Below are 23,691 nucleotides of genomic sequence, written 5' to 3' on the forward strand. Positions count from 1 at the left end.
CACTCCCTGCTGCACAGATCTCATGTCTGCATTCTTCTCCTGTGAGGTCTTTAGATCAGTCCCTCATGAGTGCTGTTTGACATGATAATCTATGCATGGAGTTTGTCTACATGAACATGACATATTGTCTATTTTGTTGCTGCTTATGAATGTTTCTGGCCTCGGATCCCTCTTGTCTCACGCAGTTCTGACATGCATTGCAGGCTTCACTGAAAGGATCTCCAGCCAGGAGACAGCCTCCTCTGGGAGGTCAGGGCTGAAGCTAGGTCAGGTCTGAGTAGGTGGAGATTTTGGCTCATCAAGCGGCCTACGTGGAGTGTTTAAGCTAGTTGCCAGGCAAAGAGGAAGGTTTTGATTTAGCATTGCGTCTTTCGAGCAGCTTGTCGCAATTAGTGATGTCAGGAGGGAGAGAAACAAATATGAAGCATTTCTTCAAAGGGCAGGCATATCCTTCCCATGAGTTCATTCTTTCCTTGGGTTTCTCAAGGAAAAAGGGGCAAAAGTGCAGCCTACTCCTCTTCAGTCTAGTTAACTTTTGCAGGCAAGGGCAGTTCCTGTTCTTCGGGGCAGGGTGTCACATTTTGAGTCAACTAAATGGGTTGCAGAACATTAAAACAGTGACGCAGCATAACCGAAATATAGTTTTTCCTGTGAATCGCATTAAAATTCTGAACATTGTTGGTTTGCTGGTTAAGACGGATAACCAGTAATGAAACTAATGACGGTCCTGAGCTCTGCAGCTGTATGCCTATTTCCTTGATGAAACAGCATGACAGCTTTTTCTAACACACTGTTTACATTTCATTTGCCTGCAGTATTTTAGGTAATATTTCACGCTGCTCTAGTTTGCGAGCGCTGGCCGTGTTCTTCATGGTCTCTGCTAGCGGTGCCAAGTTTCCCCACTCTCCTCCTGGCTGTAGGTATCCCATGCAGAGGCCATCTGTCTCGCCTCCTCCCCTAACGGTAAGGGTGGAGCCCACTTTAAGCACTCCCCCCTTTCTCTCCCTGCTTTCCTACTTAGTCCCAAATGCTCACTGTAAAACAAACAGAACATAGCACGGATGGAGTCCAGTTTCTTCGTATGCTTTGACAGGCCTGAAAGCTGACACAGTGAGATAGACAAACTACGTACGGTAGCAGTTGGAGTGTCGTGTCAGGTAGCTGCAGTATGTGGAGCATGTTCGGAAGAGGCCTGGTCTGAGACACGTGTCTGCAATCTGCATGCATCAACACAATGTCATGCATGCCAAGCATGTTAGTTTATTACACAGGCAACCGGTGCTGCATGAGGATTTGTATCAGTCATCTACTGCAGATATATTATTCTTGCATCTGTATTCTTGTACCAATTATATACATACAGTCTGTTTGTAAATATTTACCTCACAGTCAAGCTTTTGTCACTATGGTATAATTTTGTTATATTTTGTCAAGTAGAACAACCAAGGTGCACTGGTGAGGTGACAACAAACAGCTGTCATGTCAACTCAGATTGCTGTGAAGTAGAGAATGCGTAACGTACACAGCTCTGACCCTGATTCTCCCCCACACCAGTGCACCCAGAGGACTCTGGCAGACGCAATGCAAACACTGGGCAACACATGCACTGCAAAGTGCATTATAGCAGTGTGAGGGTTTTTTTAGACCAGCTCATGAATCAACAGTGGGGGAAAAAAAGATGTAAACGGATCCCTAAATTATTGTGGAGAGATGCGACTTTTCCAAGTGAATGGCATATAAGGCAGCCCGAATTAAATGCTTTAGGTTAATAGGTTAAAAGCCTAAATACAGTGCAGATTAGTTTAAACAGTAAGTCAAGAAATACAAGGAAAATATTTTGAAAATGTGGGTCAGGCTGAGCAGAGGAAAAAACAAACAGGAAAGCCCGAGCAGGGTTTCCGCCAGTGTATTGCGAGCCCGGTGGGCCGCTGGGCCTAAGTTGACTCCCAGCTGGGCCGAAGCATCGGAGAATTCTTTTTTAAAATGCATTTTTAAGATGTTTATTAAAACTAAAACGTGTTGCCAAGTTCCCCTATCTTGCTCGCCACCCAGCTGAGGTGAAGGGGGTTAGCCCTGAAGTTAACGACAACTTCGGGCCAGACTCGTGCTCTGCGCCCCCCCTGTCCTGCCCCTTGGGTCTAACAAGTTTTCTGGCGGAAACCCTGCCCGAGTATTATAGCACAGCAGGAAACTTCACAACACAATGCAACATACATTTAGGATCCAACAGCCATTCAAACAAAATGCCTGACTCTTAGACATAAGATCACACACTTATTCCTTATTTTGGAAGAGAGAAACCGTGTGTGTGTGTGTGTGTGTGTGTGTGTGTGTGTGTGTGTGTGTGTGTGTAATCACTGAAATTACAGGGGACGTAATGGAGCACAAGGAGCCTCAGCCTCCTTGGCTATATTCCTCACAAACCAAGATAGCATTGCTGTGGCTTACCGCTCGCATTCATGCCAAAGACTCAAAATATCAGCCAGAGGACCACTTTTATAAGCTTTACTCCATACACATCCGAGACTATGTACAAAGTGGAAATTTATGGCTCCCAAATATAGCTTACTCTTGACTGCCTCCATGTCAAGAAAGCTGAGATGTATGGTTTGAATATTTTGAATGAAATCAGCCTTTTTACACGTTACCTATAAAATAAGCACTTTCACAAGGTTTAATGTGAATTTACTCTACAATTCAGTCTTGACCAGTGTTGTAAATCCTTGTATAGACTCTTTTTTTTTTAAGTGTTCAAGCGTTTCTATCAATGACTCATGTGTTATTGTGCTCACAAAAAAACCTGAGCCTATGATGGATTTTTTTATTCCATTCAGAGCTGCAGCCATAACCTGTAATTTAGGATTTATTTCAGGTTAGTTTTCCAAGATACTGTATTCATTCCCACAAAGCTGGTAATTTTTTTGCCATCAACTATAACATATAGTCCTCACATTATTAACATGAAATCACATCATCTTTAACGTGGATATCTTTCTCTTTATTTAAGTCGAAGCGTGATTGTTCGCTCGTGTCACGTGCTCATCTCGTCTTAGACTTCAGGACATTAATAATTTACAGCCATCAAAGGAGCCTTAAATGTACTACACAGAGTTTACATGTTGCATTACTTAAAAATAACTCTATCATCCTCAAAAAAGAAGAAAAACCTGCGGTGGGCTTAAGTGAAATTAAGGGCCTCATAAAAAGAAGGAATAAAACCATCAAATTCCACGTTTTGTTTCATCTCGGTCCAGAGTTGTTTCTTTTCTTTCCTGCTTGAAAGGTGCTCTGATAATTAGCAAAAGGGACAGTCTGAGTGTCCTGCGGTGAATGTGTGTTGCTTATTAAGAGGGAAAGCAGAGTGGCACAGATGAAGTCTGGTCTTTTTTTCAACCCGAGGAATAAACGTGTCTGAAATAAATAATGGATGTTAGTGTGACTATGGGAGGACTAGTAATATTGACGATGAGTGAGGGGAATGAATTCATAACTGCAGCTTGTAGAAAGATAATCAAGACTTTAATAAGAATATAAGTTGGACGACTGCTTTGATATAAACGTTTTGAGGTTGTAATAAGGAAAACCTAATATTTTTGGTGTATGGTTCTTTCAGTTGGCACTAGTAACAATAAAACAAATGTAATCCCAGTAACATGCGCATCAGTGCAGTTAGACGCACCATATCGCATCAGGATACACCACTCTCCTATATCCCAGCATCAACATGACTATCCTCGACTACATGACGCTCCAGAGAAGCAGGTTGTTTTTTTTTTTTTTTACACCCTCGCTCACATCATCTTGTCTGTTGTCAGCATGTCTGCCTCAGTGGTGTTTTAGCCGTCACAGGAGTAAGCTATTGTGACAGAGCAGTATCCAGACCTCTATGAGACACATTCCCAGCAATTTAATTTTAACATTTAAAAAAAAATGACATGTCATGGTGAGGAGGAGAGCTACTGCAGTAGGACATAGTGGCTCAAATTGTTGAGGAGTATTACAAAAAAGACAAATGTTTGTTCTCTTGTGTATGTACATTCCAGGGAAACAAGGTCCTTAAATCACTGACAGCATGTCATTGCAGAGGAACAGCCCTGTTCTCCGCTCTGTGTCCTGATCTTCAAAAGATGAAGAAAAAGAGCACAATCATTACATTGCAATCTATTTCATGATTTTCTCATGTAGAAAACCACATTTTCATTGACGTTATAATCCACGTTTTTCTTGCAAAACCATATAATACGACTTCAGGAGAAAATAGTCCCGTACCTACATGTTACTCCTATCATCTAGATTTTAATTCACCGCCAGACACCAGAGAACAAAAACTGTAATCTTTGAATCAAGTTTAATTATAGCTGCAACAATGGTGTGTTCCCATTGTTTATTCGAATCTAATCTCTATCCTTTTGTCTCGGCAGGTGTGAGCAGTAACCAGGTGATTGTTCCTGAGAAAGTGAATGCGGTGCTGGGGAAGAACATCACACTGGGCTGCAGAATAGAGGTGGGCTCCAACCTCAGTCTCACACAGAGTTCCTGGGAACGTCGTCTCCCTTCAGGCACCATTACCTTGGCAGTGTTCAACCCCGAATTAGGAATCTCCATCTCTCAAGAGTACTCCAAGCGCATCTCCTTCGTCTCCCCCTCCATACGAGACGCCACCATTATCCTTCAAGGAGTCGGCTTCGCAGATGTCGGGTCGTACACCTGCAAAGTGGCGACGTTTCCTCTGGGAAATACACAAGCATCAGCCTACGTTAATGTATTAGGTAAAGTAGACCTGTGTCACTTTCATCTTCATCGTGTTGAGTGCTTCCTCGTGCTGTCTTTAATCTTACTTTTCAAAGCAGGACATCGTTGGTCGTGATTGAGCCACTAAGTGTTTGCCCAGCAGGAATAGTACTCCCCGAATCCACCTAGCTTTAAAATAACTACCTGGACAGATGCCATGTACATTTAAATCTCAGTAGGAATCTGCAGCTGTTTACGTTGCTGCGGTGTGGTCCCACTCATCTTACTCACTGCACTGTCACTCACCCTAAAAAAAAGTGCTTTGTCACTTCTTTTATATATTTTGTCAATATAATTTCTTCTTAGAAATCTTTCATCATTCCTCAGTAAAGCCCATTACATATTTATGCAAGTTGCAGACTACAGCATGTACTTGTGCAAACACATAAACAGAATGCAGAAAGTACGGACAGTCCCAATGTATTGCAATTAAGTTGCATGCAACAACAAGTTAATTGTAGGGTGTGATGCACAGTAACTCTCATGAAATTCGGTTACATTCAACCAAGCTGCATGGAAAAGTTTCATATATATATAGCGCTATTCTTAATGGTACAATATGCAGCTATTTTCCTTTAGGTAGTGAAGGTTGTTGTCGGTTGTGCCCTCTTCATCCTCAGCCCCAGTAATTGTCGCTAAAACTTGGGCTCTGTGTTTCTCAGGCTAAGTTATCAGCATTTGTAAAGCTCTCAGGAGGAGCAATGAACAAGCAGATGGTACACTCTGCAATCTGCAGTGTAAAACGTGTATTAAAAAAATACTATACTTTGGGGTGCTTTTGGTTGCCTTTCTGTGATAACTCCAACAAAAAGCAAAGAAAACTTGGCCACACAGTATGTAATAAATGTAAAAAAAAAGACTTTATCATTGCTAATTATATGAGTGAAAAACCTTTTATTTTTGATTTCCCAGGGTATTGCATACATGATGTTATACAGTCTGTGCAGTCATGTGTACATCCATATTCTGCACTGTATGGACACAATAGCCCCTCCTCTGTGAGAGCCATGAGTGTTGAACTTTCTCTCTGGGCAGAGCATGTTTCAAGGCCTAAATGGGTGGTTAGATTGCACTCAGGCAGTGCTGAGAGGAGACTGCACTATAGGCAGTAGTTTCTCGTCTCCCCCCCAGAGACCAAAGGAGACTCTGATGACTAATGAGTGGTACATTAAGTGCTGCTGTGACAGCCACAGTGTCTGGGACCTCACAGAGTTCAATTACACCTTGCTCTCCTCTCTGAGCAGCTTCTCAGGTGTGGTTTTTTTCACACTAACACACACACATATATACACACACCCATTCACAAACACATGCTTAGGCCTCCTTTACAATTCAGATGTAATTAGGGTGTGATTATAGTAGAAATGTATGTTCTGGGCAATTTGATACATGACATGTGGGAATTAGGTTATCCCATAGGGTATTTTTCTTACAATTACAAGACCTCAGCTCAGCAGATTCAAATTCCCAAGGCTGCAGTGAGAAAGTGCTTTCTCATCTCTGCTTTGTTTTGGGTTGACTCTTACCTTTTTCACAAGACTGTTTAGAGAGAGAACAAGGTGCAACAGCAGCGTCCGGAAACATTCTGGAGAATATATTAATGTAAAACCAGATTTGATTAACATATTGTTCTAATATACTGAATATTGGTTATTTTGCGTGTATTTGTTTCAGTTTCAGTTGTTTTTTCCAACTCATAATTCACAGTTTTGATCCATATTTATACTTTGAGATTTATGACAGAGCACTTGACTTCATTTTCATTCCTTTCAAATGAACTGAACCAAAGCAATGAACAAAGGCTCAAACCCATGAAGTCACGATACACATCATAACAATTACCAGGTGCAGTGGACATCACACTTTATAGAAACGTTGTCAATAACAGCATTACAGTTAAATCAGTATCACAAGACAATAATAAGACAATGAATAATTGAGTGGAGAAACATAATGAATGCCGATGCTTCCACACAGGTACACTGCATGATACAATTAAGCAATCAACATCCAATCATGCTCTGTGGCAGGCCCAGCTGATTCTGATTTTGTATCAAGGTGGCAAGAGAAAAAGATCCAAGTGACTTTGAAAGAGGGTTCAGTGTCGGGGCACGGATAGCAGGAGCTTGAGTCACAAAGACTGCTCGACTGGCTAGTGTTTCAATAGGAACAGAGACTAAAATGACATCTGCATCTAGATCCATGGGAAATATCTCATTAAATAGGGTCGGAAATTATGGTCGACAGTGCACATTTGATGACTTTGATTCTTGGGCATTGGTGCGATATGTAAGGTAAAACAGAAGAGCAACTCTTCCTCAGGTGACTGAGAATGTCAATGTCAGCAAGAACAGTTCGTCGACAATTGCATAGAGAGGGATATTATAGTAGGGTGGCAGTGCATAAACCCCTCATTACAAAGATGAATTCACATTCGAGAGTTCAGCGGTGCAAAAGACAGGCACTGGTCTACAGAGATGTGGAAAAAGTGATATGGTCAGATGAGTCATCCTTCACCATATGCTTGACAAGTGGGCAAGTGTATGTGTGGTGTACGCCAAGAGAACGGTACAGGCCTGAATGCTTGGCCCCTACAGCGAGGGGATCTGGTGGCTCTCTTATGCTGTGGGTGGCATTTTGCTGGCATGGTTTAGGTCCCTCCAGAGAGGGAGACGAGAAACTAGACTAGTGATCCTTCCCTTAGGAGAAAGGGTCAATCAATACAAAGCTGTTCTGAGTGATCAACTTTATCCTAGGATGAAACATTTCTATCCTGATGGGAGTGGTCTCTCTTCCATGATGACAGTGATGACAGGATGACAATGATGACAGGATGACAATGCCCCAATTCACAGGGTGTTGTGGAAATTGCCTGCAAATACTTAGCACTCAAGAAACAAACACCCACAAGCATTGAGGGCTGAAGATGAATATATTATGACTATATATGGAGACATAACCTTCCAACACAGGAGTCTACCATCTCAAGGGAATGAGAGGTATAGTGATTTTTTTTTTTTTCATAGTTCCAAAGAACATGAGAGTCTTTAACGATTGGTTGTCCTGCTTACATAAGTCGACTAACCTCTCTGAAAAAACAAGCTAAACTAGCTAAAGCTTAACCTGCTTAATTATGAAATGGCACATAAGATAAGTACATCTTTATATAAGGCAGCGTTCAGAGTTCAACATCATTCTTTCACAAGCTCCAGCGCACATGTACAGTTTCCCGTGACAGAGACATGTAGTACAACAGTAAAGAAAAAAAGCACACAATATAGCAATAAACGATAAACCCATAATCTTTCATGTTACTTTCACAAGGGCACGAGGGCTCACTGAGTGGTTTGATTAGCGTGAAAATGATGTGAATCATAGGCTACGGCCTTCATAGTCACCAGATCTCCGGCGGCACGTCGTGGCTCAACACCTCAGTGAGACAGTTCATGTTGGTTTTTCCTTTAATTTGTCACCCGCCCGTTGTTGGCCCACAGCTTTCTTCCTTTCTTTTTCATCTGTGTGTCTGCAACTACTGATAAAAAAGGCTCAAGCATTTAAGAAACTCTTAAGGAGGAAGTGTGCGACAGTACGTTAGCCAAAAGTCCCAACCAGTAAGCAATAGGAAGGAAGCAGAGGAGAGAAGTACATGCACACTGAATGAATTAGAATGACCTTTTGTTTTATACTGCTGACAGGTTTATGGGAAATCTGCTGAACAATAATCGACTTTCTTAAAAACAAAACATAGACACACGCTCAGTTGACAAGGTTGATGTTAATGACAAACAGCACTGCTGCAGATAATTCTCCAACTACGTATGAATACAAGCATTCAAACTTCATCCTCACACTATGAACAGCTTTCTTTTTTTCTTCTTATTTTGGAAAGTTGTCTGCTCATTCATGTGGCCAATAATGCAGCTCTTTTTTTTTGCTGAGTCATAAAATTGAAAAATCAGCCACACAGAGATATCAAGAGTTGCTTACTCATGAAAGCCCAAAAGAGAAGAAGAGCATCAAAGTGTTTCTGTTGTTCATTTCTCTTCTCAGTCTTCTCAAATAATGCTGTATTTTCTGCATAGAATATGACAGCAAGCTATATTCAATGTTCTACAATCTCATGCTTTACTAATTCAGCTAATGAGGCAAGCCTTAGCTAACGGTTTTCTTACTAAAAACCTGTTTTGGTGCTCGACAGCATTGAATCTTTGTTGTTTATCATCAACAGCTTTGTGCATCACAGCATCCGAAATCTATAACATAAAATGTGGCTGCCAATTCCTAAGCTATCATCATACTAAAGTGACTGCTTTAAACAATAAAAACTGCCATCTTATAGGTTTTTTGTTGATATATTTCTTAGTAAAAAATGTCCAAAACATGATGTCTAATCATTGAACATTCTTTATAGGGGTTCCCGCTCTGACGTCAGTGTTCAGTGTGCATATATAGAGCTGCGTGTATGTTAGCGAGAAAGGGCCAATGCAGCCAGTTTGCTGAAGGCAAATCGTTACCCTTTCCCCTAAAGCATTCCCACTCATCCACAGCGCCTCCCCTCCCTTCCTGACAGCGACTCCAAATTAACACGTCTCTCTGATTTAGTCTTTCTGAAGGTTCAGCCAGCTCGCCTCCAAACATAGAGCAGCTACTGTTTATAGTCGGATGCCTGTGAGGAGGGGCAGAGAGAAGTGAGTGAAGAATGTGAGGTGGATGACTGAGGACCGCGTCCCCGCCCATGTGCTGGATATAGGAGACGCCAGGTTATTTTTGGGAGAAGGGGTGCCAGAAGTTATTTGAATTTGTAGTCGGTGCTCGGCAGGGGAGGAGGAGGGTGGCAGATGTCTTAAAGGTGATGGCCTTGTCTTGTGGATTAGATCAGTGTGTGCCTCCACGTGCCGCCTTTAAAACTGTCACCATTGCAGTAAGTGGAACAGCTGTTAGTGCTCTTTTAAGAGGGACAGAGATGTAGGAGGGAAAAAAGGGAAAAAATGAACACAAGACTGAGGGAAAGGCTAGGAATGGTACAAGTAGTGGAAGCAATGATGAAAACGGAAAATCAGCTTGGTATCAGTGTCTCGTGTAACCTGTGTAGCCAGTTTACTGTGCCTTCTCTCCGACGTGGCCTTTCTCTCCCTCAACAGACTCTCTTTTGTATCTGGACCGTCCTTTATCCTCCTTTTGCTCGCTGAACTCTCCCCAAGTGTCGTTTCTGACAGGTTGTGACTATTAAACAGGCCCTCATACGTTAATAGTGTAGGATAAATTGCTTTACTGCTTTGTGTCGCAGGTAGAGAGGGCTGCGTCATTTTGGCCACATCCCTCATTCATGGATCTGTTTTGCTTCTCTGTTATGTCGAAACCTCCTATTATTCTCAGAAAGCCAGTGTAACATTACCACAGCTCTAAAGCAGAAGTGTACAGTAATTTAGCTTCTCATCTTCCAGCAACATACAGTCAAACACAAACACACCACTGTGCTGACCACCTCGGATTCTGCTTTGTTAAGGGTTTTTCCCCCCAAAGTCATATGCATAGTTTACGCACTTATATGCTTTTGTCAGATCCATACAGTACGACCAATAGATGCTTTCTCAAACACACTATATGTTTGACAGTTGACACACAACAATAAAGAGTCTCCACTGAAATGCCTCCATATGATTGACTAGCATGCTTCATCAATTTTTAATGCATACATGTGAAATGGAAGACGTCAATCTGCTCTCTCTGGCAGTTAAGTGTACTGAGGCCACTTCCTTCAGTCCATACACTTGTCTACATGTCTGATGGACATTATTTATTCATATACGTATACAATAAGATCGATATTCATTTACTAATATTTTCTCCCCCTCTTCGCTCTCCCTCACACAGTGGAGCCAAAGGTGTTCGTGTCCGCCGGCCCCACGGCTCTGCTGGACGGCGGGAACGAGTCGCTGGTAGCCACCTGCAGAGCGGAGCAAGGCCGTCCAGCCGCTGAGGTGTTCTGGGAGACGGAGCTGAAGGGGAGAAGTGAGAACCGCAGTCAGGATGAGCTCAACGGCACTACCACCGTACACGTGCGCTACTTGTGGCAGCCGCAGAGCTACGGCCAGGGGAAGACGCTCACCTGCGTGGTGCGGCACCCGGCCCTGCAAACAGAGTTCCGCATACCCTACACGCTAAATGTCCACTGTAAGTGTTGAATTATACAGTTCCTATCTTTTCTTACAACTTAAAGAATGAGGCTGGTGATGTATTTTTTTTCGTATTGTCAACAAATCTCATGAAAACAGCAAAACCAACAATGACTTGAACCTACGTGAACCTAAGTGTTGCCTGTGTCACTGAAGCCGGATGTAACTCCTTTGTGTCACAGGCCTCCATTGTTGTCCAAACAATCGACTCATAACATTAAGTGCTGCTACCTTTCAAATTTCTATTTTATTGCTTTAGGAAAAGTAATAAAAATTGGCTTTTCATCAAGTACAGAAGAACACGTTCTGCTCAGTGTTGTTCTTTTCATAATGTAATGAAATGGAAACTTTAAAGGAGGCACTTAACAATGTTGCGAGTCCTTGGGAGGCAGAAATCACAGTCACAGTATTTTCCACTCAGAATCAGAACAAGAAAGATGTGGGTGTGTTTTGTACACTTTGTGTACATGTACTGTGGCTGTATGACATATCTCTTCATTATGATGAACCCGGACACTGCAGTTTATTTTGAGTCAATTCCTCAAACTCCATCCTGCTGGTGTAAATACTCACTAGCACACTACGCCCGCTGTCCCCAACAAATGTACAACAAATGCAATGTTTTCTTAGGTATGAAAGTATATATTCATGCTCTGTTTTTAAAGATTTATGTCTTTAGTAGGAAGGAATGGGCTGCTTGGGGCTGAGTGCCACAGACAGAGCAGAGAAGTAATATTGAAAGACGGACAAACACATTGTTGGTTTTGGTCTTTAAGTGGGATTTGATGACAGTAAGAAAAATATAGAGTAAATTATCCTTTAAACTCCAACTCAAAATGTTTCGATAGATATAAATCAAATCAAATTTTAGTCCGGGGGGATTTTGTGGTATCATCCCGTCTGTTTCACCAACTGCACCAAATTGTTTTTCACGACTTTGTATTGGGCTGCTCGACTAATTGCATACAGTTATGCAGTATACAGAAATCACTATTGAAATTTTGAATTTCCACTGTTGTCAGTCAAGAACAGAGCAAAATAATTTAGTTCCTGAAATAACCAAGATGTATAATCATAATCACAATATCTAAGAAAATAATGATTATTAAAGCTTTAAATTGTCAGCCCTGAGAGAGGTACAGTATATCTTAGCGATATTACCCCGTGCTGATAGCTTGATTTATGAATAGCCTGCTCACTACCTCTACTCCCTCACCCATAAAAGAGCCATTTAAGACTCATCTTAATGTTATAATCATTGATGCATACTTCCCTGGCGAGTGGTACCTAGGGTTAGCCTCTGTTTGGACTGTGTGAGTGCAGGCTAATGAAGGTATTTTATGAAATATTGATCAGGCCTCAGCAGCAACACAAGTAGCAGGAGGCTGCTGGAGGGGCAGCGGACGGAGAGAGGCAGAAAAAAAAAAAAAAACAAGGGTTATACAGGAGGAGAGGCTTTCCAGTTCAATAAATCATGTCAAACGCAGAGGCAAGGGATTTTAAGTGCAAAAGAAGCACAATTTCAACGTTGAACTGTATGAAAAGGGTCAGCGGACAACACGAACAGAGGCTTCTTCCTGTGTGCAGTAATGAGTTCCTCATTTGTCCTCCAGAGAAATCAAAATGAAAAATTGGATATCTAAGTCAGTGTTTGCTGTGTTTTATTACAGTGGCATGTGTTGGGTTCATTTAGGACTCCTACTGCTTCCTTTTGTTTTTTTTTTCTTTGTCATGGTGAGGCAGTGGAGTGTATTATTGGCTGCAGTACATCTACTGTATGAGTGAGTCTGTCATTTTCTAACTTTCCACCGACCCAGGGTCATTCGTTTGTTCTCTTGGCTTGCATTCACCAGCAGATCCTGTACCCTGCCGCAGTCCTGTAAAGCCTTTGTTTTTGTCATCGCTACTGTGCTTATAATGCACACTTTGTTCCTTCTGGAAAAGCTCATTTGTCATCAGGCTGCCCCTGGATCGTAATGACTGATTATTAAGCCCATAGTGTTTTACCTTGTTGCAGCAGATAAAAAAAAAATAAAACAGACTTTAAAAAAAATGTTTCTGTTCTTTGTAAATGATGCAATTTATTTTTTCAACATTTTAACTTTTTGTTTAAATTTGTTTTACAGTCGCACCGATGGTATCAATAATAGGAATTGACAAAAATTGGTATGTGGGACAAGAAAATGTGAAATTCGTCTGTGGTGCCAAAGCCAACCCACGTGCCCATCACTTCACATGGACCAGGTCAGTATCCCTCCAAAAACTACTTTGATGTGGAAAAACTCTCGGATCAAATAACCGTCTCAGAAGTTGTTGTCGTCCCGTAGCTGAGGAGAGATAGCTGCGTCGGAGACTATGTTATGATTTGAATCCATAACATGCAGTGATATCAAGTAACCACAAACACATAAAGCTAATGCAGAAGTGTTTCAAGATGCTGTTTCTCTAATGGTGACTCAACGTTGGCTCCAAAACAAACCTCACTGGATTGAAGTGATGAAGGAAAACCTCGACTTCTCACTGGAAATACAGAGTCATGTTTTTTTTTCAAAGTCTGACTCCTTTCTCTAAGGAGTTTCTTGGCTGAAATTCAGTTTGTTATTGTTTTAATTGTTAGATAATAAGGCTTGTAGGGGTGGGTGTCTTGAAAAATAACTTGATATGAAATGAAACAGCACTATTTGAACAATCCATTCAGAGCTGCACCTTATAGGCTACCTGAGCTACATACATCTAAATATGGACTTTTTGAGTCTACGGCTTGATTAAGGGGCTGCGTCCTTCAGAGAGGAGAGTACATGTTGCAGTTGCACAGATTTGGTGGACTGAAATGCAACTTCCTGGAGATAATGAATTATTTTTTTTGTATATGATCCAGTTGTAGTCCTGACTTTTTAGAATATATAACTGGAGCTTTCTGCGTGTGTATTTGTTTTGTTGATCATCAAAATAACCAAAAGATGTACATTTTCTGAGTGACTAATGTTATCACTAATATTACATGACAGATCAGCTGCTGTTCGGTCCAGTTGCACAGATCTCAACTGTGTTTAAACAAACTTAAATGAAGCAGCGAAGAAGCGACTGTCTATAATTACCTAGAGCATAGCTTTGAAGCCTGGACACTGGAGCTGTCGAATGCACGGCTGCACCCATCGGGAAGACTCCCTGCTATAAATAAAAGATTCCAAACAGTTCATGCATCAGAGCAACACTGGTCTATTGGCAGCTCTTTGTCATCATCTTGCTTTGAAAAGGAGAAATATGGTCTCATTTGAGCTGACAGTACTAGTAAAGTCTAGAGAGCCAAGCTCTTTATTTTCTTTTGTTTTCCAGATGTTAAAACTTTGTCTTCATGTAGAAAGCTTTCATTTGACTGATGGAACTGCAGTCAGCTCGAATTATCACAGTGATGTGATCATATTATAGTCGCAGCAGGCCAGCTGAACCGGCAGAGCAGTGATGTCATTGCAAGTCACGTTTGGTTTTTCAAATGATGTCTCCTACATTACAACACAACAACGTGTATACTTTGAGGTTTTGTATGCGGCTCTTCACACTGTAATATATCGTTTTTGCACAGGTTGGATGGATTGATGCCCGAGGGTGTTGAGATCTCGAACAACACCTTTGCTTTCATTCGCCCGTTGGAGCGCAATGACTCCGGAGTTTACCGCTGCGAAGTGACGAACGACATCGGTCTCCGCAGTAAAGATGTAAAGTTCTGGGTACAAGGTACTTTTTGATTTTACCATCTGCTCACTTGTATTCATGATCTTTAATTGCTGGTTAAGTTGAATCTCCATGTTCTTCTTGACATTCGTCGGGCTTATTTGAAGTAAGATTACCCTCCCAGTATGATCACCCTCAGTTCAACACTTCTAGCAGAGTTAAGTCTCCATATAAATGTCCCTGCCCAGATCCACTTTCACACATTCCTGGCAACAGAGGAGCACGGAGTGCAGATGAAGAGTATCAGTACCAAACGTTTCCAGTATTGTGGTTTTGGAAACATTAGATCTCTCAGATAAGGAAGAGAGTGTTTACCCCTGCTGGTTCAGCAAACTATGCACCCATGTAGCCTTTTTCTTTGTTTTGTTTAAGGTCAAGTTTCACAGAGGGACATAATGAATTGTGTTCGCAGATTTGCAGAACACAGGAGTTTGAATATAACCCATAAAATGTGTTATTAAACAGTATATTTTACTCTTAAAACAGTTGGCCAGCATTCCATACAGTAAATTAAAGCTGTGGGTCTGACAGAGGACCTCCCACAATCATCCAGAGGAGGTCTCCTGACTCTGATTTGTTAAATGTTGGTTATTTATTGACATAAATCTTCACCAGAAAACTCACAGCGTACTAAACAACTCCTGTCTGCTTCCTGTGTCTGTCCGTGCTTTGCTACTTGAGTTCATCATTGTAAAGTTAGGGTGTGGATCCTGAGAACTCGGCATCTCTTTTTATTTTCATTTTTCCTCTGCTCCTTTTAATCCTTTTCCAAACAAAGCAACTGCTGCTCTTGGACACGTTTTCGGCTAACACACACAGTTCTTGTCGTTTCTCACTGTCGAGAGGAAAGAGTTGGAGAAGCCCCAAAAAAAAGGCTGTCAGGCTCCATCTGTTTACAGGCCCGGTTTGGAATCCTGCTCCAAACGAAAGCACAGCTGACATCCTGTCCAGGAAGGAATTGCACTGAGCAATTATCTTGCCTCTCTTGTCAAATATTAAGAATTGGGCATGCGGCCTCTCGCCTCTCTTCCCCCCGTAGAGATAGCCAGGTTGAGCGCAGCTACAGTCCCTCCCCCGCCGTGACTGCTTGGTGTAGCTGTTTCACATTCCCAGTTGTCCCTGTGGCCTTGTGGTTTTTGGCTGCTCATCTCTCAGATGATCGGCTACATGTTTGCAGATGCTCATAACCTACGAGAGCTTAAAATGTCCCCCTCTAGGGTGGGATTGATAGTGACTGACGAAGGAGGTGATTGCCAGTATATCAGTTCACTGACCTTGATCTGTCTCCATTATCCTTGATCCTTCAGGCACACACACACACACAGTATATAATTGCAAGTAATTAGATTCTTAGTCAGTTACACAAATTGTGGAAATCATTATAGCTCTACAGGGATTCCGGTTTTTGATAACTAGTACCTAAAAACCTCCCGGAGATGCAGACCTCTGTTAATACGAGTCATATTGCTTTGTAGTCGGGCCTTTGATGTGTTGTTGCAGAGATCGACGAGTGGTATCAGGCTGCTCTCAGCCCCAGAGGCTGCAGGTCAGAATGGAGACACTTATCCTGACCTTGAGCTCCGCGCAAGCCCGTCTCTGGCTCTGGCTGCTATCACAAACGCCAGCCACCGGAGGACAAATCAGATGCAGGAACCTCACATCGATCACAGTGTTTCATCTTCTCACATGACTTCCCCACAGCAGGGTTTAGAAAGAAAGGGGGGGAGAGCTAATCACACTCAGTCAGATGCTCATGAGTGCATATCCTCTGTCCTTCTCTCCCTCTCTGTCTCCTCCTTTGTCTCTCTCATGCTCACACACGATGACTTTTTGCACTTAACCTCCTCCTGCCCCTCTCATTTCCCCCTTTTTGCTCTACAGCACAGTTTTAATAGATTCTTTGGTCTCACGAGAGGCATGTCTCTGCTCTAACAGCGCACATTGTTGTTATAAATTAATCTAAGAACCATTCACACTTGCTTTGTCATTCGTTACAGAACATAAAGTGCAGTCTTTCTTTTTTTTTTTATGACTTCTCAGTCCATCTGCCGTCCTTCCTCTTTCGTTTAATCTTCTCATCACTTGTTCACTCTGCAGATCCTCCCCCTACCACGACCACCCCCAGCACCACCGCATCCCTGCTGCACGACACCTCTGGAACCGGCACCGCTGCAGACCAGCGGAGAGCCCCGTTCACCTCCCCGACCCTGGCCTCCTTACCTGACAGCAGCCTGGGTACTATAGTTGGCGGGGCGGTGGGTGGAGTCCTGTTCCTGATCCTCCTGTTGATCCTGGGTGGGGCATGCTTCATGCGCCAGCGCAGAACCTTCAGAGGGGACTACTACACCAAGCAGTACCTGGGACCCTCCGACATGCAGAAGGAGTCTCAGCTGGACGTGCTGCAGCCACATGAGCTGCAGGAGGTTTACGGGGACAAGACGAGCAAAGGCAGCCAGGAGCTTAAACCCAAACTGGGTGGAGACATCATTTACCCCGACTACACCCCTGAGCGCAAGGACAGGGACGACTGGGTCGACAGGGGGGAGGGCCACAGGGGCCTCACGGAGGGAAACTACTACCCTGATCACTACAACACCCAAAACATGCACCCCTGCGGGCCTCCAGTGCACAGCCCCATAGTGAACAACGGCTCCCCCTACCTCCCGGAGGACTGCTATGACAATGGTACAGACAGCGACTATGTGTCCCACATGGACGGATCTGTGATCTCACGCAGGGAATGGTATGTGTGAGGAAAGGGGAGGGAAAAAAAAAAACGGACAAATGACTGACTGAGAATAATTTAACAAGTGACAGATATAAGTATCATTAAAGGTTGTTTCATTTCAGTTAAAGGATGAATACAATTTCTCAGCTCAGTTTCACAACGAGCGCTTTGAACAATACTGCTCTGCCTTGATTGTAACCACTTAACCTTAAGGACTTGTTTGTGGATTGTGTTACCACTTTTGTAGCGTTTCACGGAGCTACAAAATACGCTGGAATGCCTCATTGATATTATCTGCGCAGGCTCAAGAGGCTTTGGCATACGGTGAAGTTTCGACTGATGTGAATGAGGTTTTGTATTCTGCTTGTATGTTCGTGCACCTGTCTGTCACACAGGTCACAGGTCAGGTGTTCAGACCCTTGTTAGTAAAGTATTTATATCCCTGACTGACATAAAACCTCACAACTTCTGTGGCATTTTGAAAACGGTCTCTTGATTGCTTACAGCATTTTCATACAGGTGTTCATCATGGCTGCAACTAGTATTTAAAGCAAGTTATATTGCATGATTTAAAAAAAAGAACAAAGTATCATTAAGTTAAAGGGAAAGTCACATGTTTAAAAGGGAGAATTACAGAGGGAAAAGCAAGCTGACTGATGCAAGTGTGTTACAAAAAAAAACACTGCCCCTTCTAAAATTTTGCTCAGCGGTTCTTCAGTGGCTTTGGCAAACTTGCAATATCTTCTGTAAATTATTCATGAAATGGTAAACCAGACAGAGTAATTTTACTTTCAGCTTCAGTTTAACGTATTTATTTTACACATATCGCTGTCGTTAACCAAATACACTATCATCAGTATTGAAATGTGTAAACTCAGTCACATTCTCGCTGTGAAAAAGCACAACTCCGCTATTACAGTTGTCAGCAAACATCAAAAAGAAGCCAACCGAGCCCTAGACTTCTCCACCTCGCCATGATAACAGGCTATATCGCTGCCTTTTCCATTTTGCCTCCTCTGTATCCTCTGATTTTCTGTCTGGAAGACTAACACCAATTGGTCATTATAGTTTTTTATTTTAAAAGCGGGATCAAAGCGATGTGTTATAAATACCAGATGTGACGATCCCAGCTGTCATCATCTGAAGTTATGCGGCTCCATAAACCACCGACATTTTCACTGCTCCCGCTCGACACTCCGCAGTCGTTATTTATGATGGTAAATAAGCAAAATACTTGTTGAAAGGGCGGCGCAGAAAAAGAAGCATTAATAAGCTTCAGTTTGCATGTGTTGGATGGATGATTATCCCAATACCTTACGACACAGTTGGAAACATTGTGAGCGGCTGACATCACTACTGATCACAGAACGGGCTTAAGTTGAGGTTTGGCTCCTCAGCAATTCCTCTGAGGATACACAGCCATCATGGAAAGTAGAAATTTAATCCACAAGTGAAAAAATTGGTTTAAGAACCCTCTAGGTTAGAGCTGTCTGTGTAATGGCTCTCCAAGGGATATACTATTTTTTTTCTTCCCTACAAACAACAAACCCAGTGACATTAAGTTGAAACAAAAGAGTTGACATCATCAGTGATCTCATCTCTCACTGCTTGATTTGACCTTGCACTTTTCTACTTAGTGCTTTTTTGGGGAGGGGGGGGAGTGTTGTTTCCTCAGGAATGATACATGGATCAAAGTGGCCTCTGCAAAGCCGCACAGGAAAGGAAAAACATACCCTTTTTGGGAAGGATCCCTGCTCAATCAATCAGGGTGTAGCTAGAACAAGGCACAATATATGGGTATTACATTATGATCTGAACGGGAAGGGAGGTATATTTTGAGGTTTCCTTGTGTCTTATTGGGGTTTTATAGACTGTGGGTGCACTTTTTTTTTTTTTTTTTTAACCCTTCTCCACCCTTGTTTTCCCACACGGCTCTGCCAGAGCTTTTGGTCGAAGGTTTAAGAAGTCTGAGAATAAACTACTTTAATCTCTTGAGCTCGCTCTTACTCTCATCGTCGCACACACGCACCCGGCACCATACATCTGCTCTCAGCAGCCCATATTCAAAGAGCAGTCCTCACCTCAAACCTTGAGCTTTTTAATTAACTTTTATTTTTTTCTCATCACACTTGGCAACTAAGTGCTCTAACTCGGTGATATATAGCACATCCGTGTCTGCATGCACACATTTTCTTATTTGGCTGATTCATAGCTGTCAGCTTGTTTTGTTTTTTTTTTTTGTATTTGGCAAAGTCGCTCCAACTCCGCTTTTAAATTCCAGGGAAAGAATGATCTTTTTATCTGCCTCTGCTTAATCTCTAAAGACTGTTTGACAAAAGCATAATGAGCTGAAGTGATGAATGTTCTTTATCCTTTTCGGATCCGTTTTGGTCACTCACCAGCCGGCTGCATGTAAATTAAGTTATTCGCCGCCTACTATGCTCATTATTTCTCATCACTAATGTTTATATACATGTACATAATGCTAATAGGTTAGCGTAGGATCAGCTGACATCTCAGCGGACGTTTGATTTATAAGTTCATGTACAGTTTGTTCTGGAGTCCCCTACTGAATAGTTGGTGCCTTAGATGGGCTGAGCAATGCACAGAAACTTTAAAATATGACAATTACTGAAAGGATTAAAGTAAAGGCTACTAATATCACTAGAGAGGAGGACTGACTGGTCCTTTTAAAAATGTCTTCCATCTGGATATTTAAGAATTGCTGTTATCAAAAACATCAAATTAGACAAAAGGTTGATTGTCATGCCTTATACATTTTGAATGGACACATGTAACGAGTTAGTTACTGAGAAAATCATAATAAGTAAGGTTTCACTGGGAATTTAGGCAAGCCAGATTCATAGAAAATATTATTGTCCTGTATATATGCTGGCTGTTTTTTTATTATTATTGAAAAAAAAAATCTTATTTTTTGTATGAGGTCTGTAATTTTCACAGAGTATTAGTTTATCTTACGAGCGTTTGAGGAGCTCTTGTCTCATGATACATAGAGAGCAATCCTGTTTTCACTGCATTTTATATTTGTTCTGGAGAGTTTCTGACCAATTATTTTGTATGCTGTTCTTTGAATGATTGATGTCTCACAGGAATCAGCGATGAAAGTGCGGTAGATTGTAGTTTGTTCCTTTTGTTTGCAATAAAAGACCACCATTATTGCACTCACATGTGTCCTGACATTCTGCTTTCAGAGATGACATCTTCCTTTTTCTTCAGTGTGACAAGTTCGTTGACCGCTGCAGCCACAATGACATGATAATGGCACGATTTCCCTTCATTTCTAAAGATTCTCTTTGGTCTGTCACTCTAGAGGCGACCTGACTGAGCCACAAGCCAGAAATAATAAACATGTCTCCAGTTGAGGTTCTTTGTGTTTCATTTTTGTGATTAAAACAAACGTTTAAACTGTAAAATAAACACTAAAATGTAGTGTAATGGTAGCACAAGAAGAAAATAGAAGCAAACTGACTGATGTCTGGTCATATCAGAACAAGTAAGGCTGTATTTCCAAAATACAGTGTATTGGATGTAAGAAAGATTAAGTCATTTCTTTCAAAAGTTACATAGCCTCACTGGATGAGTATGTGTAAATATGATGATGATGATAGATAGATAGATATGAGGTGGACAGAATTACAAAAACAACTTAAAATAGGTACAATACCTAAAATAAGAGACAAAAAAACCTGTACAATGTCTATATAAATAGTTTTCTGTTAAAAAGAGTACTGCATTCCCATATTAGACATATGGTAGACAGTTTCATAGAAAAGGATCAAAATTTATGCAGCTGAAGAGATAATGTCTTTTTTATGCCACGCATATGTCTTCCTTGTCAAAACTAGGTGCCTACATTACCCACAATCCAACTCGACTTGGCTGTACAGATTCAGATGTGTTTTGTTAGTGACGGCTAACGTAGCCTTGAGCAACACTAGCCTTCAGCAGAGATGAGGAGGAAGCTACAAAGGTCTAACCTCACTCTAACTCCACACCCACAGATGTTTTACATTTTCAGACTTTGTAGTCTTCAGTCCCGACTGACTCAAGGGACATCACTTTTTTCATCGACCCAACAGTGGACTTTGCTACTTGAGGAGACTGCTATTCGTTTCCCGTTTCCACCCACGAGTCTCACATTTCCAAACAAGCCTGGATAGTTTTTAAAAAACCATAACTACGATCATCCCCTAACCTTAACCCTGTGGTTATTGTAGCCTGACGACGCAGGTCGCCTATTTTTAACTCACACAACATGTTTCTCTAACCTTAACAAAGTGATATTTTTGACCCAACCCATGATCTTTCCCTAAAGATCATGATCAAACCCCCTGGTTTTTGTGCCTGAACATAATCAGACCTGAACCAGACCGTTCACTTCAGCATTCACATCAGCCAGATTGGAAAACACCCCTATGTGTTGTTCTGGAGTGCACATGGTCAACAACGTATTTAGTTGTTTAAAGGGAACATATTATGCACATTTACAGGTCTATATTTTTAATCTGGGGCTTGGCTGGAATCGTTTTACATGATATACAGTTAAAAAAAACTTGTTATTTGTCTTATACTGGCCCTTTACACAGCCCCTCTGTTCAGCCTGTCTGAAACAGGCTGTTTTAGATCCTGTCTCTTTAATGAGCCCATTCTGTTGTGATTGCTCAACTCTTAGAAGACTTTCGCCAGCTCCGGAGGTGATGTCAACAAACCATGCAACCAACAGTAGTAGTAGGGTTTCACTACTTTCTGTTGTTCTTTACTTGAAATGTAAAGGATGTAATTGACGGCTGTTTATGGGCATGCTCGATGGTCTAACGTCAGCTCGTTGACAAGGTAGAAAAAAAGTAGCCAAAAAAGCATTTAGAGTTTGATTTGCACGGAGCATTTCTACATACCTTAACTTCAAGTTTGGGAACTTTGACTATGTTTAACATAGATATCCGACATTATGAAATGAAATAAATAACAGAAAGTCACAAGAAGCATAATATGTCCCCTTTAATTGGGAGTACTTCTTATCCGCAAGACCTGTAAACAGACTTTGATGTGTAAAATCGTATCCCTTTAAGATCGTCACAGCACTTGATTCTTCATTCAACTTAGCGTTTATTTTTAGGCTTTAGTTTATAGTGATGAGAAAATATCTTCTCAAGTGTCTTTCAGTCAGTATTGGTGAGGGTTATCTCATTCTTTGCTTTTTTTTTCAGTATTATTTTTGTGACTTTTTTAGCCACATCACCTCATTTTACAAAATGTTAAAAAATATATAATGTCACAGCTACTATCAAGTCAGGATTGCAAGTTAAAAGCTGGACTAGTAAATTGAATAACCCATCAGTTACATAAATTATTAACTCAAGGCCTTCTTACTAGATTTTTTCCTTGCCTCTAGTGATAGCCACCATCAATAACCAATCAATAATGACTAAAATTACATTTTTAGGCTATGAGATGACAACTTAACCATCTCAATGACAATTAAGCAAGCTCCACCAACCTAAGAATTGTTGTCAGACCAATATGTGCAAGGTAAATGGTGGAAAATGGATGGATGGATGGATATTTCCAACTTCAAGAGGGAAGAATCAGTTGATTGACAGAAAATTAACTATTTTGATTATTGATAAATCAAAGTAATTATTCATTTAGCCTATTACAAAAAATATAAAACATTTGCTGGTTCTATCTTTCCAAATATGAGGGTTTGCTGCTTTTTTCTGTTTCATATCACAGTGAATTGAGTCACTTTTGTGTTTTGGGCCATTTTTTGGACAAAAAAGTGAACTAATCATCACCTCATGACTTTGGAGTCATTTTCTGACATTTTATTGACTAAAAAAAGAATCAATAAATCAGAAAAATAACAGGACAGGTTAGTTGATGAGTTATCAAGATGATATAAGACAGATTTAAAGAGAGTGCCTCTTCTCCTCCACAGATAAAGTGAAGACATTTGTCTCTTTTAGGGCCAGTGGCCATCAGTCTCTGTCATCTTCAGCCACTTGGACTGTCCACACCTGTGACGGTAACCCATTTCACGCAACTCTCCATCCTGTCTAACTCAGCACCCTCTTCATCACCGGTTCAGGGAAAAACGAGTGAGTTTTTGTCACACCTGTGCTGACTGGAGGGTTGCTGACCACCCACAGCTACCTCGTGTCACCCTGCAGCCCTCAGAGAGCAAGATGTGTCTGGTTAAATATTGTGAATTTGTCATGCTGAAATCATGCCCTCAAAACATTT

General features: G+C 41.5%; 1 protein-coding gene across 1 annotated transcript in view; it reads left to right on the forward strand.

Annotated features, from left to right (window-relative positions):
* Positions 1-20,609, forward strand: part of nectin3a (nectin cell adhesion molecule 3a) — a 37,619-nt gene extending 17,010 nt beyond the window's left edge. Inside the window, exons 3-7 of the mRNA XM_067595125.1 lie at positions 4,422-4,769; positions 10,666-10,965; positions 13,094-13,211; positions 14,551-14,702; positions 16,797-20,609. Coding sequence (XP_067451226.1) covers positions 4,422-4,769; positions 10,666-10,965; positions 13,094-13,211; positions 14,551-14,702; positions 16,797-17,452 — 1,574 coding nt within the window. The 3' untranslated portion in view covers positions 17,453-20,609. The remainder of the gene's footprint in view (positions 1-4,421; positions 4,770-10,665; positions 10,966-13,093; positions 13,212-14,550; positions 14,703-16,796) is intronic.
* Positions 20,610-23,691: the final 3,082 nt, after the last annotated feature.

This window comes from Thunnus thynnus, chromosome 7, assembly GCF_963924715.1.
Source record: "Thunnus thynnus chromosome 7, fThuThy2.1, whole genome shotgun sequence".
In the NCBI taxonomy this organism is placed as follows: Eukaryota; Metazoa; Chordata; class Actinopteri; order Scombriformes; family Scombridae; genus Thunnus; species Thunnus thynnus.